Below are 16,629 nucleotides of genomic sequence, written 5' to 3'. Positions count from 1 at the left end.
CTTTCTTTTAACTGTTTAAGTTTAGTCAACAGTATTTTTTAGCATTTTTTTTTGTTCTCCATCCTTACTTACGTTTCAATTTAAATGCAATAGAAGTATCATCTTTGTATGACAATATTCCCCTTTAATATTTGAGTGCCAATGTGCTGCTATTGGCATAACTGTGTTATTATGACAGATGTTTGGTATATTGGATTGTTAGTATGCTATTTCTACCTACCCAAGTACACGTTATATTGTTTTACTAATACTTATAGACATGTTTATGTTAGCCAGGTTAGATTTATAAATCCTGTGAAGGGAATGAAATATGCGTTGGGAGTGAACGAATTTAAGTCTCCTTGAGGTCCGATTGTTCCAGTGTATCACAGGGAAAAAGAGGACGATGCAGCGGGTACCTTAGTGCGTGAAACAGTGATAAATGACAGTGCTGTGTAATGCATTTCAATGAACGCTACCTGACGAGACATGTCTTGCGTTAGAAGTGTGTCCGCTCTGACCGACGTTAAAACTATCGGACTTAATTTTTGTACATAATAATTATTGTAACACTGATGTCTAAGTAGTAAGGTTTACTTAGGTAAGTCAGGTACACTGTTTTTTACAATATCGTAGATATGGAAATTATTACGTAACTGTTGTAGTATTAAAGCGATATATTTTTTTGCCTATTGTCATTTTAATAATAATATATTGATTGCCTACATTATATCCTTAGCTGAGCGTCGTCTTCATGTACAGCATAATAATGATAAGCTCCTAAGAATGGTCTTAGACATCAGTGATTCTGATACTAAGGATGTCAGATGCGTATAGATATTTATTAGAATATCGATTTTATAATACAATAATAAATATTTGTAATCGATAAAACTGCCTACCAACCTATTTCCACAAAATATCGTATGAAAACAGAAATTGGTTTTTTAGAATGTTAATAATTAAGCTTTACCATGCTAAAAATAAGGGTACAGCGTAATTATTGATAAAATTAATGGGTCGGAAATTAAAAAATCTATTATCTTGTACAAACCGTTTCCTTAACAACATTCATAATTGTAAATTGTTTGAGCTTTGTGAATGGGCAATCCGTAATTTAATCACAAATAATTCAATTAATAATCTCAAAGTTCATACGGTATTTTGAACATCGATATCAAAGAGGTATTATCGTTTATCGAAACTATTAATGTGCGATATATACCAAACAATATTGAGCATCCCTACCTAAGACTATTACGGAGGGGGGGAACGGCGCGGGGTAGATGTAGGTTAAGGGAATTAGAAAATTGAAAGCTTTTAATGGATTTATAAATTCTAAATTTAAGGGCAAGGGGATTAATGTGTTCCCTCCAAATTGAGTATATTATACTAATATGTAAAACGTAATAGATCTTGTATGTCAAAGATTTTTGATTCATTATGGTGGTCGTGTTTGTTTCTTTATGCAATCTGTATAATGCTGGCGCAATGTAGCTTAGCATAATAATATGCTTTATTACAGAAATTTATTATGCTTGCATTGATTTCTACGTCCAGTATGTATGATTCCTTTGGCACAATAAACTAAATAAAATAAAACATATTTCTTGTATTATTCATTGTTAACTTTTTATTATGTACAGAGAAATCCTCCGTCGACCGGTAGGTGTACGGCGTTTATCATACTGGCTTTGTCGCTGAGGAGGAACACGATTGCGTTAACTATTTCTTGAACCTCTGCAAATCTGAAATATCAGTCGCAATAGAATTATTTATTTAACATAATTACTAATTGTCGTTTATTCTGGATTTGTTGTCGTGAATATAAAAACAATCTCCCTTCTATAAAAAAAACCAGCCCACGTGGAATTTGTTCGGAACGACCATTCACGAAATCTTTCGGGGGTTTTTTCATCATAAGGTTTTGTGCTAGACACAGAGCTAACTGGTTCAATTCATGTGGCAAAGTCTCACGAAGATCTACATGAGTTCAGACTCGCGTCCGTTTTCTTTATAATAATAATAATAATAATCATTTATTGCAAATATTCAATCTATTATCTGTTGATAAGTTGCTTAGCAATTTTATAATTTGTAAAAAATTGTATGGATATTTTTTGACAATAACATCGTTGCTAAGTAATAAAACTATAGATTAAGGATGGATTGAAAATAAAAAAGGACATTAATGTACAACACTGATCTCTTATCATTAACACTTCACTGGGTGTCATATCCTTAGGACAGTTTAATTGTTTTTCTTCAAATGTTAGATGTGAGTCACTGGATGTATATTATTATTAGGTACCTAATTAAAATTTTAGTTGCTCGGACGTTCGTATTGCAACTGCATAAATGGCGTTAATCAATAATTAAATAGAGAAGTGACAACCGCCTTACCGTTACCAGTGAAATTAATAAAGATCAGTGTTGTGATGAATTTTAAATACCTATTTATTTTTAAGTGTTAGTGAAGCATTTGAATTAAACAATACGAATTTGAACCACTAGTACTGTAATAAAACTTTGCTTACCGTCCTAGAGGTATTTTCGAAAGCATGTATTGGGATTTGCTGGGTTCTGACCATACTCTTCGACCCAGTTCTGTCATTACAACGGTGGGGTTCACTGCATTTACTCTTATTGCGTGTGCCCCCAATTCCAGCGCCATGACTTGTGTCATAGAATCTACGGCGCCTTTTGAGGCGGCATACACAACATGGTCTTTAATTGCTGCCTAAAAAAAGTATTTTGCTTGGTCACTAGTGTATGGCCCGGCCCTTAGGTGATCTTTTTAGGTAATATATATATTACATAAAAATTAAATCTAAGGGCCCGTTTTACCACCTAACGAGTGTCGGAGTAGCATACAGGTATTTTTTTTTACTTTCTTATGTGTGTCAAGTAACAAAGAAATATTATGAATGAGCTGCCCGAGACTAATCAGAAGTTGGTGGTGAAAAGCCATAAGCAAGTTCGATCGCTCAAATAGTTTTCGCGCTTTGTAACTGGCCGCTGGGTCACGCCCACAACCGAGCATTCGCTTCTTCAAAAGTCTACGTACTTTACTAACTGTATTGTACTATGGTGCGTCGCGATTCGGAATATTCAGATGACTAATACTAATTATTTTGTTGTATTAGTGCAATTAATGCAAAAAAAAGTTCCAAGCAGTTCCAAAGATACGTAGTCCAGAACCCCAGACATCTGACATAATTTTAAAAAAAGTATCTGGATTATTTAAACCACTATTGTTAAAATAATTTAAATATTTTATTCATTTTTGTCTTACCTTAGATGTTTGAGATGATATGTTAACTATAGAGCCTTTTATACAATTGTCTATCATTTTTTTGGCTAAAATTTGAGTGACGTTGATAATGGCTTTTACATTCACATTCATAGTTCTGGAATATAAAAGTACCTTATTGTTTTAAACTGTTTAATTTTAAGCTGAATTGCCAACAGAGGTGTGGATTACAAGAGATAACCCAGGGTGTTTTAACTACACGTCTAGTTACTACATTTAGTAATTTACCCTGTTTAAATGTGTTAAGATTGCTTACCTTTCTATTAAAATAAAACCTAGAAAACTGCTTTCTAGGAGTAAGAGACGTCGAAATAATTACAGCGTAAGTAGTGCTATAATTCCATAAATTATTTTAACATTTTTACGCTCCAATCGAAGGTTAGTTTCGACTATGGATCGTCTGTTAAGTCAGAGTAAAATCTATGGAGGGTAGAGGTAAGGAGAGTCATCTTATATGGGAGAAAAGTTGAAAAAGTGTCCAGTGTATGCGCTAAATAACAGTTCAAAAATCCTCCACAATGGCGCTGGTGGATGCACAGGGTATGGTATGAATGTAGCAATCGTAGATGAATTGAAGTATGCCGAGTTAAAAAATTTAATGTCATTATCGACTAAAGTAGTTAATTATTGAGAATTTCAACAACTTACGTTGTACAAAATATTGTGGTAGATATAACCTTACTTCCTTGTATTTCCATACTTCCTTGTTTATTTTTCAAGCCTACTCTAACAATACTTATATTTGGCGCTTCTTTTAAGAGTTACCCTGATGCAAATGTGGCGCCATCCTAATTTAATACATTTTGACGACACTTTTTCATATACACAGATGACTCTCCTTACCTCTACCCTCCATAGTAAAATCGAACGTATGGGCTTTGTTGTTTTAAAACTCAAATTCGTCCACACTTAAACAGCAAGCGCCCTAGGCAAAATAAATAATACTTAGGATTACAAAATTGGTGCTTCTAAGCAAAGTCATTTTGCTTTAAAGTTAGTGTTTCGATACCCGAACACGACTACGATTGCGAACGTATTAATCTCGTACTAAGGGAGGCCTAAGTTAATATAAGTATAACTTACTGATCGATGACTGTTGGTGTACATTCTAGAAGCGATTCGGTAACTACAATACCCGCACAATTCACTAAGCCGTGGAACACTCCTAAGGAGTCTACTACTTCACGAGTCGCGTCCCAGTCGGCGAGATCCACACATGCGGTTTCTATTAAAGGATATTCGCTTTTTAACTTTGCTAAGTTTTCAGCTTGGTGCGATAAAGCGACGACATCTGCGCCGAGACGCCACAACTCTAGAACGGTGCCTTTCCCAATACCTGTGTACATTGCAAAATAATATAGAAACAGTTAACATGAGCCTACCTACTTAGGTAGGTAAATGGCCTACTGGGTCAGTTGAACTGAACAGAGATTTAAGCTTATATGAACTAAATATAATATGTATAAACTAATATTCAAATTCGCTCTAAGATATTGTTTTTATGGTCATCAAAGTCTAGATCAAAAAATGGCCAACAGACAGCGCGCTATTCATTCTAAACAAAATTTACGAGGTGCATCTCCTGGGGTCTACGTACGAGCTACCCGCGAATTGTACCCGATGTTCGTATTTCTAGCACTATTTATTCGTACAATATCTTAACACACCATCTTTATTTCAATAGGTACCTATTACTCAATGTTCCAGCTATTTATTAATATGTTATTTTTAGATGGCAAATTTTAAGAAAAGGATAGGTAAGTCGGTATTATAATTAATCCAAAATATTTATATAATTTAATATTTATACAATATAAAAATATTTTCAAAAGGACGTACCTTGGCATCCTCCAGTTACGAGAATTCTTTTGCCTTTAAAGTATTGGTCCATCTTCATTTATGGATCTTAGACTATTGAAAGGTTTATACCTATTCTTTATATCATAAGTTGACATAAACATTCTTATCATTGATCGATAATCCTCGACCCCGACAGCACACAAAAATGTATTTCTACAAACAAATTACAAACTACTTGGGTATATCATATGACTTATAGGGTCATTTCGCCTGTTTGCGTCCACTTAGTGGAGTTGTTAGGTTAGAACGTGAAAAAAAAAATGTCCGTGCGGTAGTATTTAATCAAATATGGTTGTAATGTAGTCCCTATAATATAGTCTTGTCAAGTTTAATGCACAGTTTTGGACAACGAATCTGATGTTTTATTCTACACAGGTACAAATAGCTGAAACAGGCGATTTTCCCATTTTGCGTCCACAAAATCCAGATTGCGTCCGCCTGTGGACCAATTGGCGTCCACCTGTTTAGAAATAATTTGGAAGGGAAATAGAAAATAAAAAGGGAAGCTTGTGATTTTAATCAAAACATTTATTTAATACCTAATTGCTGATATCATAAAAGTTAACATAAATTGCACTTCAGGATATTTTTTTTTCTCCTCCAACTAACTCATGTCGATGGCTTTATACGATTCTATTTTACCATTTCGGTACAAAGCCCTTAAAATTGGCCTAGTGCGAATCGGACTCGCGCGTTCCGTGTTTTATTTTATTTTTTAATATTTATTGTTATAGCGGCAATAGAAATACATCATCCATGAAAATTTCAACTGTCTTACTATCACGATTAATGAGCTACAGCCTGGTGACAGACGAACAGCGAAGTCTTAGTACTGGGTTCCTGTTTTTACCCTTTGGGTAAGGAACCCTAAAAATGGAACAAAATTCAAATATTGGCAAATATATAAAATAATTTTCGTATAATAATTGTATATTTTTAGGTTATAAAGAGTATATTTAAATAAAATTATATAAATTTTACTCTATTATTTTCGTGTGATAAAAAGATGGACGCAATATGTTATAGGGTTTCTTATGTAGGAAAACTGTGCGTCCAAGTCTGATTTTTGACATTCATTATCTTTTTTTATATTTCTAATAATATGGACGCAAATCGGCCATCATATTATGCATGTTAATGTTGTTAAAATTGATAGGAAGTTTATATTGTTTTTCCCATGTTATCGTATTTAATTAAACATCTTACTGAGAAATAGTTAGAGTAATCTGCGTCCACAGCGGACGCAAAGTGGTTTTTTTATAAATTTTATGTACTAGTTCGCGTCCACCTTATATAAAACTGTCAGTAGAAAAATATAAGCACAAACATCGTTATTCCTATAGTGTGGTTCACAATTAAGGTCTAGGGATAACAAAGTATTCTAAATTTCACATAAACACCTTAAATACTTACCGTGAAAAGTACAGCTGCTCACTATTTTTTTTACAACACATTCGCGCGTCAGCACTTGTTGGTTGCACACGCAAGATTAGTTTATTTTTCATTAAATTTGGGTTGCTCGCACAGATCTTTTGTTTGTGTGTGAGTACCTGTCATAGGTCCGAACATCAATAGAAGCGCTCTTGTTTAGATTGGTGTGTCGGTATTGTTATTTTTGACTGTTGTATAACAGTGTACCGTCGTTTGGACGCGAATTGGGCGTCGGACGCGAAAAGGCGAAAAGACCCTAATACCGGGGAGATATTGCTAGCCGTGCGGTTGGTAGGTTTTTTTTAATAGTTTTTATTGACGGACCAAGTACTTAGTTGACTCACCTTATGGTAATATTATTTAAAACTATCGTCTTTAAGAAGAACAACACTTTACGAGCTTGCAAGAAGCTTGCCCCGCAACATGCCGCCCTGTGTCCATCAATTTGAGGCGTAGGTACCTAATTAGGTACATTTAATATGGAATATTAAGACGTTGGCTTGACGCGACTTAGCTGCTTTACCTAGCCTAGCATAACCTAGAGGCAAATGAGTAATTAGAGAATCTTTTCCTCGGATAAGCCAAAAAGGGCGCCGTGCAAGAGGCACCGGTGCTGCTTTTTTAGGAGATCCCGGAGCCTCCCAAATGTGCTAAGGGTGGCCACCAAGGGGTTTTTAGTCGTAGGAATCCCACATAACCTGATTTCCTCCCCAAGAAGTCGGGTATCTTGCTTTCAGGAGATAAATAAATATATTACGACAACACGGTTTTTCTTCGGGATACGGGATGAGATATTTACTCGATTTCACATTAGGTACACCTCCGTCAAATCGAAACCGATTACAACCGTGATATTTTACCACTTCGTTTTTTAACATGAAAATTTTATCAATCAATTCTCAAATTGCTCCTGCTGTAGATCGAACCCGGAATCTCCCACTTACTTTAAGATCACAGTGCCCAGGAAGGTCTGGGATAAACAGTCAGATTGAAAAATCTTTGCGCTAGTTAATAAATGATAGTTGGGAACTTCTTTCAATCATTTTGGTAACATAGTTGAAAAATAAACAAAGTTTTAACATTTTAATTGTATTTATTTTCAAACAATTATTTTTAAAGCACTAAACACCAAAACCTCTGATGTAAGCCGGTTGCTGCGACATTGGAATAGTTTATAAATAATAATTAATGAGTAAAAGGCCGGCAGCTTTGACGTGACGAATCTTCGATCAATACTATACCTACTATATGTTCCGATATATGTATTTTGGAAGCCTGTTTTTGGGTACATTAAACGTACTTACATTAAAAATATATTTAAAAGTTCTATTTAAGCACTATTATTAATTTTAAACACGAACTGAAACGTAGCTCTATTGTGTATAAGAAAGTGACAAAGCTTTAGAGGCTATCTAGCAGTTGCAGGGCTAGGAAATCGGAAAAAATTTCAAACCGGTTTCGGTTTCGTTTTATTTCAGTACAATATTGATCAAAGTTTAGGATGTTTAATTAATAGATTTAAATGCTGTAGGTACTAGATACTACGGCCTTTCAAAGTATACCTTATAGGTTTTCAGTTTTTTTTGTGTGTAAATTTAATATTTAAATGACCTTAGAGTGGAGAATTAAGATTAGATATTCAGTTCAGTTAATATTAGATTCAGTTATTTGAAATAACTTCATTACAATATTTTTAAGTTACAATGCAGCAAAATATGCTAGTTTTTACATCCTTTAAAGATTTTACATGTAATTAATTCATACACGATCACAAAGTTAATACATTCATTATTTTAGTATGATAAGATGATGTTATAATATACTTAGAAGCTATATATTAAAAGACTTACAAGGCATTCGTTTTCTTTGGTACATACAAATATCAACAACAATAAATGTAGCAATAAACAGATCTTAGATAAAATTCATTAAAAATATATTGAATGAGAAAGGAACATTTCGAGCCTTATTGCTTTGGTTGGTAAGATAGAAAATATTCAGTACTATGTAGCAAGAAAACCACCGTCAATGGGCAACTCAACACCGTTTATCATTGTGGATTTTTCGCTCAACAGAAAAACAACAGCATTTACCACTTCAAAAACTTCACCAAATCTGAAATAAAGGTGTACTTATAAAAATACATAGTAACAGATCACATTTAGAGAACTAGGTTACACACATCGCCATCTACCCCAAAGTAAGCGAAGCTTGTGTTACGGGTACTAAGATGACTGATGAATATTTTTATGAATAATATAGATACATAAATACTTTTATATGCATATAAACACCCAGACACTGAAAAACATATTCATGACACCAATATTTTCCAGTTGTGGGAATCGAACCCACGGCCTAGGACTCAAAAGCAGAGTCGCCGCCCACTGTGCCAATCGTTCGTCATATTCTGTTGATACACCTAGATATTTTATTGTTGAACAGCTGTATAATGATGTTTGTAAGATTTTTGCACTGAATTTTTTATATTATATCTAAGTCTCACACACACAATTTGCATATTTATCAGAGTTTTGAAGTAAGGGACCGTAAGCGGCAGAAATCGTCATAATAACGGAGATCGCAGTAGATTGTAATAATAGCACCGAGGACTTTGCTGTCTGTTCTCCTTTATATTCCACATTAATTGTCGTACGACACCAGCGGGCTTTCTTTTATTACTTTTAGGCGATTCCTAGGTTTTATTTAGGTGTTAGGTTTAGTGAAAACTGGCATGAGTGTGCAAATCCTTGAGCGCTAGCAATTACACCGGAAACCAAGCCTTTCAGACCGAAACACAGCAAGGCTGCTTGGCGACAAAGGCGGTAGTACTTCTTTCACAAAAAAGCACCATAGCATGGCTGGCTTTCATAACTTCAATAACAGAGTGTTTAGGCATTTTCTAGACAAGCGCCTCACAACCTTAGACTTTATTACTCCTTTCAGACACGACTTTCACCAACAAAATATTCAATTAAATCTGAATTAGGTGCATACCTTCCCAACGGTATTTTGGCTTTCATTTCTGCACTCCTTTCTGGATCAGACCAGCCGACCTTAGCCATAGCAGTCATGGTGACAGTTGGGTTAACAGCATTCACTCTGATTCCATGAGGACCAAGCTCCAATGCCATAGCACGAGTCAAAGCATCCAAGGCAGCCTTTGATGCACTGTATATGGCATGGTCTTTTAAAGCAGCCTGTAAGTAATTAATTTTTCATTACACTTTTTTCTTTTCACAATTGCTCGAAACGAGAACCTTATTACATAGATTAAGGCTCACAATCCAAGATATTAGACATGCGTGTTTTATTTTAAAATCTAGTTATATGTATGAAAATGGACCACTTTTAATTTCCAAATGTAAGAAAACGATAAATTAACTTTTAATTATATCAAATTATTAACAATTCATAACATGTTTTTAATACTTAAATATTTTTTTTATTATATCATTAATATAGCCGAACAATGTTGGTTGTATGTCGGCACCTTGGCGGACGAAGTCGTCGCGCCATTTTCTGTGATCATTATTTTGTTAAAATTTTCGCTACTTTGTCTATTGTTAATAATTTGAAGCGACCAGTCTAAATTGGAAAGTAGAGCAATAATAAATATTACTCCGCCGTTAATAATAATCGAGGTACCAATCGTAAGTGAATAACCTGTTTCGACCGAAATATAGGAAACTTTGTAACTTTGAAACTTTGTTAGTAGAAAAACAGCAGAAAATGGGCAGTTTTTTTATGAGAACTTATTTAAAAATTTATACTATCTTTTTCCTCGCAAGTGCGAGGAATCGTCGTATAAAACGCGTTTCGTACATTAATTGTTACACTTCGCTGTCTAAGCGCATAAGTAAAAGAGTATAATGAGTGTTTTGCCCTAGGCCTTAAGTTCAAAGTGAATTCAGGATGTATTTATTTCACTATATTATATTTGTATTTCTATGATGAAAAATAATGATATTTATGTGGTCATGTTATATAAGTTGTTGTTATGTTACCATTATAAACCCTAAAGACAACAAACTCATTAGGTAATTAACTTATGAATTACAAGCAATAAACTATATAAAAACAATATGATACAAATATATAAGTACTAAGTGATTTTATCAGGATGAGCGTTTATAATACAATATTATCTGGACATATTTAATTCCAGGCTTAACGGTATTACAGATAATGTTAGATAAGTTTATTGTTGATAACATAATAAAATGAACTGTACGTAGAGGTGCTGTACGGTACCTAATGAAATAGGGCTGCATTGTTGTTATGGAGGGTAGAGGTAAGGAGAGTCATCTGTGTATATGAAAAAGTGTCGTCAAAATGTATTAAATTAGGATGGCGCCACATTTGCATCAGGGTAACTCTTAAAAGAAGCGCCAAATATAAATATTGTTAGAGTAGGCTTGAAAAATAAACAAGGAAGTATGGAGATACAAGGAAGTAAGGTTATATTTACCACAATATTTTGTACAACGTAAGTTGTTGAAATTCTCAATAATTAACTACTTTAGTCGATAATGACATTAATATTTTTAACTCGGCATACTTCAATTCATCTACGATTGCTACATTCATACCATACCCTGTGCATCCACCAGCGCCATTGTGGAGAATTTTTGAACTGTTATTTAGCGCATACACTGGACACTTTTTCAACTTTTCTCCCATATAAGATGACTCTCCTTACCTCTACCCTCCATAATTGTTGTGCAAAAATCGTTAAACCAACTTATATCCATATATATAATAATGGTGAACCAGTCAGGTTGAATTGCTGAGATGCGTGTCTAAATCCAAAGGCCTTTGATAATGAGGATTGAGGGATATAACGTATAAAATTGTATGTAATTCTTATGTTAGTGCAAAATGATTAATAGATATGCATTTATCAATACTAATATTATAAAGAGGCTTTATTTGTTAGTTTGTTTGTACCGAAACCGTTGTATTTGTTAGTCTCCGAAAGTACTGGACCGATTTTAACCATATCTTTTCCAAAAGAAAGCTTAACTATCACTAAGTAACATAGGCTATTATTTATTTTCAGAAAATTGGAGATTCTTATGAAAATTGCAATAATGGAACACAAATTATAATAATGGAAATTTTTCTTGAAAAGTTCATTACTCAGCGTGCGCTGAATAACTATTGATGATATTATGTACTCCATAACTATTACATACGAATAAGTCCGCGAGGGAATATATTGAATATATCTGCTGCAATTACAACTTAACTATCATAGTTAAGTTGTAATTGCAGCTTTTGTGTTCTAAAATTTTATTAGATCCCCAGTAGAAATATTAAGATACTCTATTAGTAGTTCTTTGTGAACCAATGATTGTAGGATCTCTAGTAACTATAGGTATGAGAAGTTCTTGTTGAATATCATCTCCCGCAAGATAGAAAAATGATTGTAAATGTTGATGTTGGAAAAGAGCAACTACTTAGTTTCTTGCCGGCTCTTCTCGGTAGAATCTGCTTACGTTCATACTTGACGTTTCAAAAGTGCTTATAAAGTAGGCCTACTTGAAATAAATAAATTTGAATTTGAATTTTGAATTTGAATTGCAAATCTTTTACTGCATTTGTTATTGCTGAGAACGCGATTGGTTCTCGGCAATGCCAAATGTAGAAAGATTGGCGATTGGTTACTTGTTATTTTAAGATTCCATTATGCTCCTCATGTCGTAATCGCAGGTTCTACTTAATATTTAAAAAATAATTGGTTTACTATACCTTAGAGGCTTGTGAAGATATGTTTACAATGGTGCCGTGAGTTTTGTTTTCTACCATTTTTTTTGCAACTACTTGACTAATATTTAGAGCTGCTTTCACGTTTACATTGAATGTCCTGTAAATTTAATAAATATTAAATGCAGCAGTATGTTCATACATGTTTTTCTAAATAATATTGTATTCAAAATATATAAGACTGTTATAAAAAATTAAAGCAACTATCCATGGCATACCATATATTTTGCCTTATACATATGCTACACATGCGTTGTTTGCACTTGCTAAGATGTCATATCAATCATCAATAACTATAAAAGGCATGTCCTGATTGGCTGCAGAGAACTTACAGCCTAAACGTCTAAATGTAGAAATTAGAAATTTTATTATCTTTGAGCACCCCAGATTTAAATTGAGAATGGATTTTTTTTTATTCCCTAAAGGGACGAATGGATTAAAGCTTGTATGAAAGTATGACATTTTTTAAGTTATGTCTATGATATCGTAACAAACTGGATGTACTTTTTGATATTGATTTGACTTCTAGCTTGAAGCATGAAGTTTGTTAGATAATTGGAAACCTAAGTTAGCCAATATGTATTTCAATATCCATGAGAATGCAAACATATGTTACAAAACTTTTACCTGAAATCATTACTCATAGCAAAATAACTCTTCAAAATTGTCACAAAAAATATGCAGTATTCATCATAAATTAGCATAAGCTTTGTTTATATTTTAGGTCAAATGGTGTCAACAATTAATATCGCAACAGCAAAAATGTCTGGACGGGGTAATAGTAATTCTTTTTATGGGTAGTCTTCATACTATTTTTCCAACCAACCTTGTATATTGTCCCAATGCAATAAAACAGCAAACATTCAGAAAGTGTAAACTTGATAAAGCGTTTATTGGTATTTATTTATATGTTTGTATCACTAACGTTTCTGATAACACTTAACCCCAATGTGAGTGATTAATTTTATCTCAAAAGATACTTTCAGTAACTTGGTAATTAATCTGACAAATTTTAATGAGTTTCGTTTTTATCACAGTCAGATAAGAAAATTCATAATAATATGTGTCCCTCAGGATGGCTAACATGGACAGGAGACATTTTCTTCGCAGGGAAAGCATTAATTGTAAATCCCTTGTATGGATATGAATATTAATTTGTCTCCTGCCTATGCTATTCATGTAGCTCCTTTGCATAGAACAGAGAAGTATGGAGCCTAGAGACACCACACTACTCCAATTTGAGTGCACTTTAGTAACTAAGTATTACTGCTTCAACCTGGGTGGGCTAAGGTTACAGATGAAAGGAAATGAATGATCAGATGTTTGTGATAATGATGACAACCAATGGCTTGACTTAGTTGCTAAGGTACAGGAAAGGGAAGCCAAGGCAAAGTCTGCCAGAGGTAAGCTGATTTGCATTTCTACGACTAGACTGCAACCATCTACAAAACTTTACTATGAAGAGCCTAAGGCCCATACTGATAAATCAATATTGTTCAAAGAACAAGTACCAAGTATCTATGGTCAATCTATGGTAAAGATTAAACTTGAAAATCTATTCTTAGCTCAAAGTAGCTTTATTAATAAACAAAGTATTTTGCTTACTTGTCAAAATCAGCAGCAGTACAAGTAAGGAATGGTTCACATACAGCAACAGCAGCATTGTTTACCAGTGCATCAAAATGACCTAAAGAGTCCACCACTTGCCGTGTTTTATCCCAATCAGTTATGTCAACATCAACAATGTCAATAGATGGATATTCACTTTGTAAACTTTCTAAATGACTTCTTGTTCGTGAAAGTGCAACTATATTAGCTCCAGCCCTCCATAGCTCAACAGCTATTCCTCTGCCTATACCTGAGAAAATGTAATGTCTAATTTTTTTTTATAGCAATAAATAATGGCGAAGCAGATGGTGCACCTGCTGGTGAGCCAAAAACTATCACCTATAAACAGAGCACGCAAGTAACATGTCTTGCAATATGCCGCCCTGTTTCCATCAATTTGAGGCGTAGGTGTTAATCATCCTGTGCCTGTAATAACATCGGCAACCATGCCCTTCCGACCAGAACACAGCATTGCAACAATGCTGTTTAGCGGCAGAAATAACCATGGCGATAGTACTTCTCTGGACAAATGCTGTCACAAAAAGATCTAATACTACTTATTTAATTTCAATTCAAAATTTATAACAATCCTTTTTTTTTTGTTGATGCACAAGTTTACTCTGAACAGATCTCAATAAAATTTGATGCAGAGATAAATGCATCCCTTGATGCATTCTGAAAACATAGGATAACTACTTCTTGAAAAACAAAGAAATCCTATTAAATTTAAAACAACTGTTCGGCTGCCTGCACTTCAACTCTTTAATACCCCTGCACACAGGCAAATTTATTATAAATATGCAGAATGTTGTCAATAAATATTGAAGTGTGTGCATAGACCCTGTAGCTTATTATTCAATAGGGAATGTTATTTGAATTCATCCAGATTTTTTAAAAAATTACAAACACGGGCGATGCGGCAAGAACGTGAAAAGAAAATTTCACGCAATTAACTACAACATTTTAACATTTGTGACTTCATGTAACATAGAGCATATGTAATGTCACCTTTACTAAGTTGTGATATCATTATCTTAATTCGTTTTAAAGTTGCACTAACCTTGTCCAGCACCGGTCACTAAGATCCGTTTGCCTTTAAACGAGATTTCCATTATTTGATGTTTAATAAAACCAAACCACTAAAATTAGTGATATCCCCACATGTATCAACAATTATTAAGTGATTTTACTAAGTAAATTGATTTAGCACGATAGTGATTTTTACGTCCAACAGTAAACTGCAAAATTGCAAATGCAAAGCAAAATGTAAATTTCGAATTTCAAACGTCAGATAATTGTCAATTGAATGGCATTGACGTTAGAAGCAGAAACTATCGTCGAGAAACAATTGCTTAATTCCTAGTAGTTTTGTCTTTGATAAAAGTGATAGCGTAACGAATATAATTTTATACTACTTTCAAGGTATGCAACCATGCAACATATATTTATTCTAAAATGGTTCTTTGTGTGGACTAATAAAAAACAGATATTTTGTGAAAAAAAGACAAATTATTTACGGTTCACTAATTCTAATTATGAACACGACCAACGGGAAATCAACTGGGGAGCAGTATTCTTCCGCAATCAAAAACTGTCATAATTAGCAATAATTTGTTTATTGTAAGCAGCGATAGCCCAGTGGGTTCACTTCAACTACACTTTCAGGGGAGCGAGTTCGAATTCCAGCACACACCTATAACTTTTCTAAGTTATGTGCGTTTTAACGGCAATTAATGTATCTTGTTTTAACGGAAAACATAGTAACAAAACCTGCATGCTCGGCATATTACATAACGTTCTCAAAGGTGTGTGGAGTCCACCAACCCGCACAGGGCCAGCGTGGTGAACTACGGCAATACCACCTTATGATTGTGGGCGGAGACCCGTGCCCTGTAGTGGGCCAGTAATGGGTTAATATGATGATGATGGTGGAAGTCAACATCATCATCATCAACCTGCGAATGCTCCGGTGTCGGAGCGAAACTTGCGTAGAGAGTTTTTTTTCCTACTCAACAAGTTACCCCTGACTGCAATCTGGTAACGATATGGTAACGATAACCTATAAGGGTTCAGGCATTTTAATTAAACCCTTACCCTAATCGGTTTCTACGCGACATCGTAGTGGAATTTGTCGTAGGGTCGGCACGTCTTTGTCACTAGCAACGACCGAAGGCTCCCTACAGACCAGATTAGAGAAAATTCAGTAAGATATTCGCGAATTGCCCCTTCCTACCGAGGATCGAAGTCGGGAGTCGGGACCTATAAATTATAAATTGCGGAAGATTTTTTGTGATGAGTATAAATATCATTAAAAAAAAAAAGCCATTTATGTCGGTGGACAGATGACATCAGGCGAGTCGCTGGAAGCCGCTGGAGGTAAGCGGCCCAGGTCTGTGGATTGTGGAACTCCCTACACCTCCCTCCCTACCAGAACCTTTGGTTTAAATGATGATGATAATGATAACATATTACATCGCATTATAAAAAAAAATTCAAATAATAAACATTAATTAAAGTTAATTGGCTATGGTACCCATCTTCGGGTAAAGGCCTTCTCCATGTTGCCCCATTGTCGAAGTGGGCCCTGCGACATCTTTAATGTCGTCTCTCCATTCGGTCGTGGGGCCACCAGTGCAAGACACGTTTTAGAGCGCGCCACATAGGAACGC

General features: G+C 34.5%; 1 protein-coding gene across 1 annotated transcript; it reads right to left on the bottom strand.

Annotated features, from left to right (window-relative positions):
- Positions 1 to 1,589: 1,589 nt before the first annotated feature.
- LOC120629468 (uncharacterized short-chain type dehydrogenase/reductase y4vI-like) lies at positions 1,590 to 15,230 on the bottom strand. Its single transcript, XM_039898409.1, has 11 exons — positions 15,021 to 15,230; positions 13,958 to 14,210; positions 12,338 to 12,452; positions 9,581 to 9,783; positions 8,588 to 8,698; positions 7,528 to 7,587; positions 5,132 to 5,190; positions 4,376 to 4,628; positions 3,275 to 3,389; positions 2,517 to 2,719; positions 1,590 to 1,727 (listed from the first exon to the last, which is right to left on the bottom strand). The coding sequence occupies exons 1-11, from the start codon at positions 15,070 to 15,072 to the stop codon at positions 1,616 to 1,618; spliced, it is 1,536 nt and encodes a 511-aa protein (XP_039754343.1). The 5' UTR covers positions 15,073 to 15,230; the 3' UTR covers positions 1,590 to 1,615.
- Between the last annotated feature and the right edge of the window lie 1,399 nt (positions 15,231 to 16,629).

Source organism: Pararge aegeria, chromosome 14 (genome assembly GCF_905163445.1).
Source record: "Pararge aegeria chromosome 14, ilParAegt1.1, whole genome shotgun sequence".
Taxonomy (NCBI): Eukaryota; Metazoa; Arthropoda; class Insecta; order Lepidoptera; family Nymphalidae; genus Pararge; species Pararge aegeria.
This window is presented reverse-complemented; position numbering and strand designations above follow the sequence as displayed.

Bases quoted from the DNA above. Each gene is read 5' to 3' on its own strand.
- LOC120629468 (XM_039898409.1), bottom strand. From the start codon at position 15,072: ATGGAAATCTCGTTTAAAGGCAAACGGATCTTAGTGACCGGTGCTGGA. The intron at 14,211-15,020 runs GTTAGTGCAACT...ACATTTTCTCAG, and splicing joins AGTGACCGGTGCTGGACAAG to GTATAGGCAGAGGAATAGCT. The intron at 5,191-7,527 runs GTAAGTGGGAGA...CTAAGATCCATA, and splicing joins CTGGGCACTGTGATCTTAAA to AATGAAGATGGACCAATACT.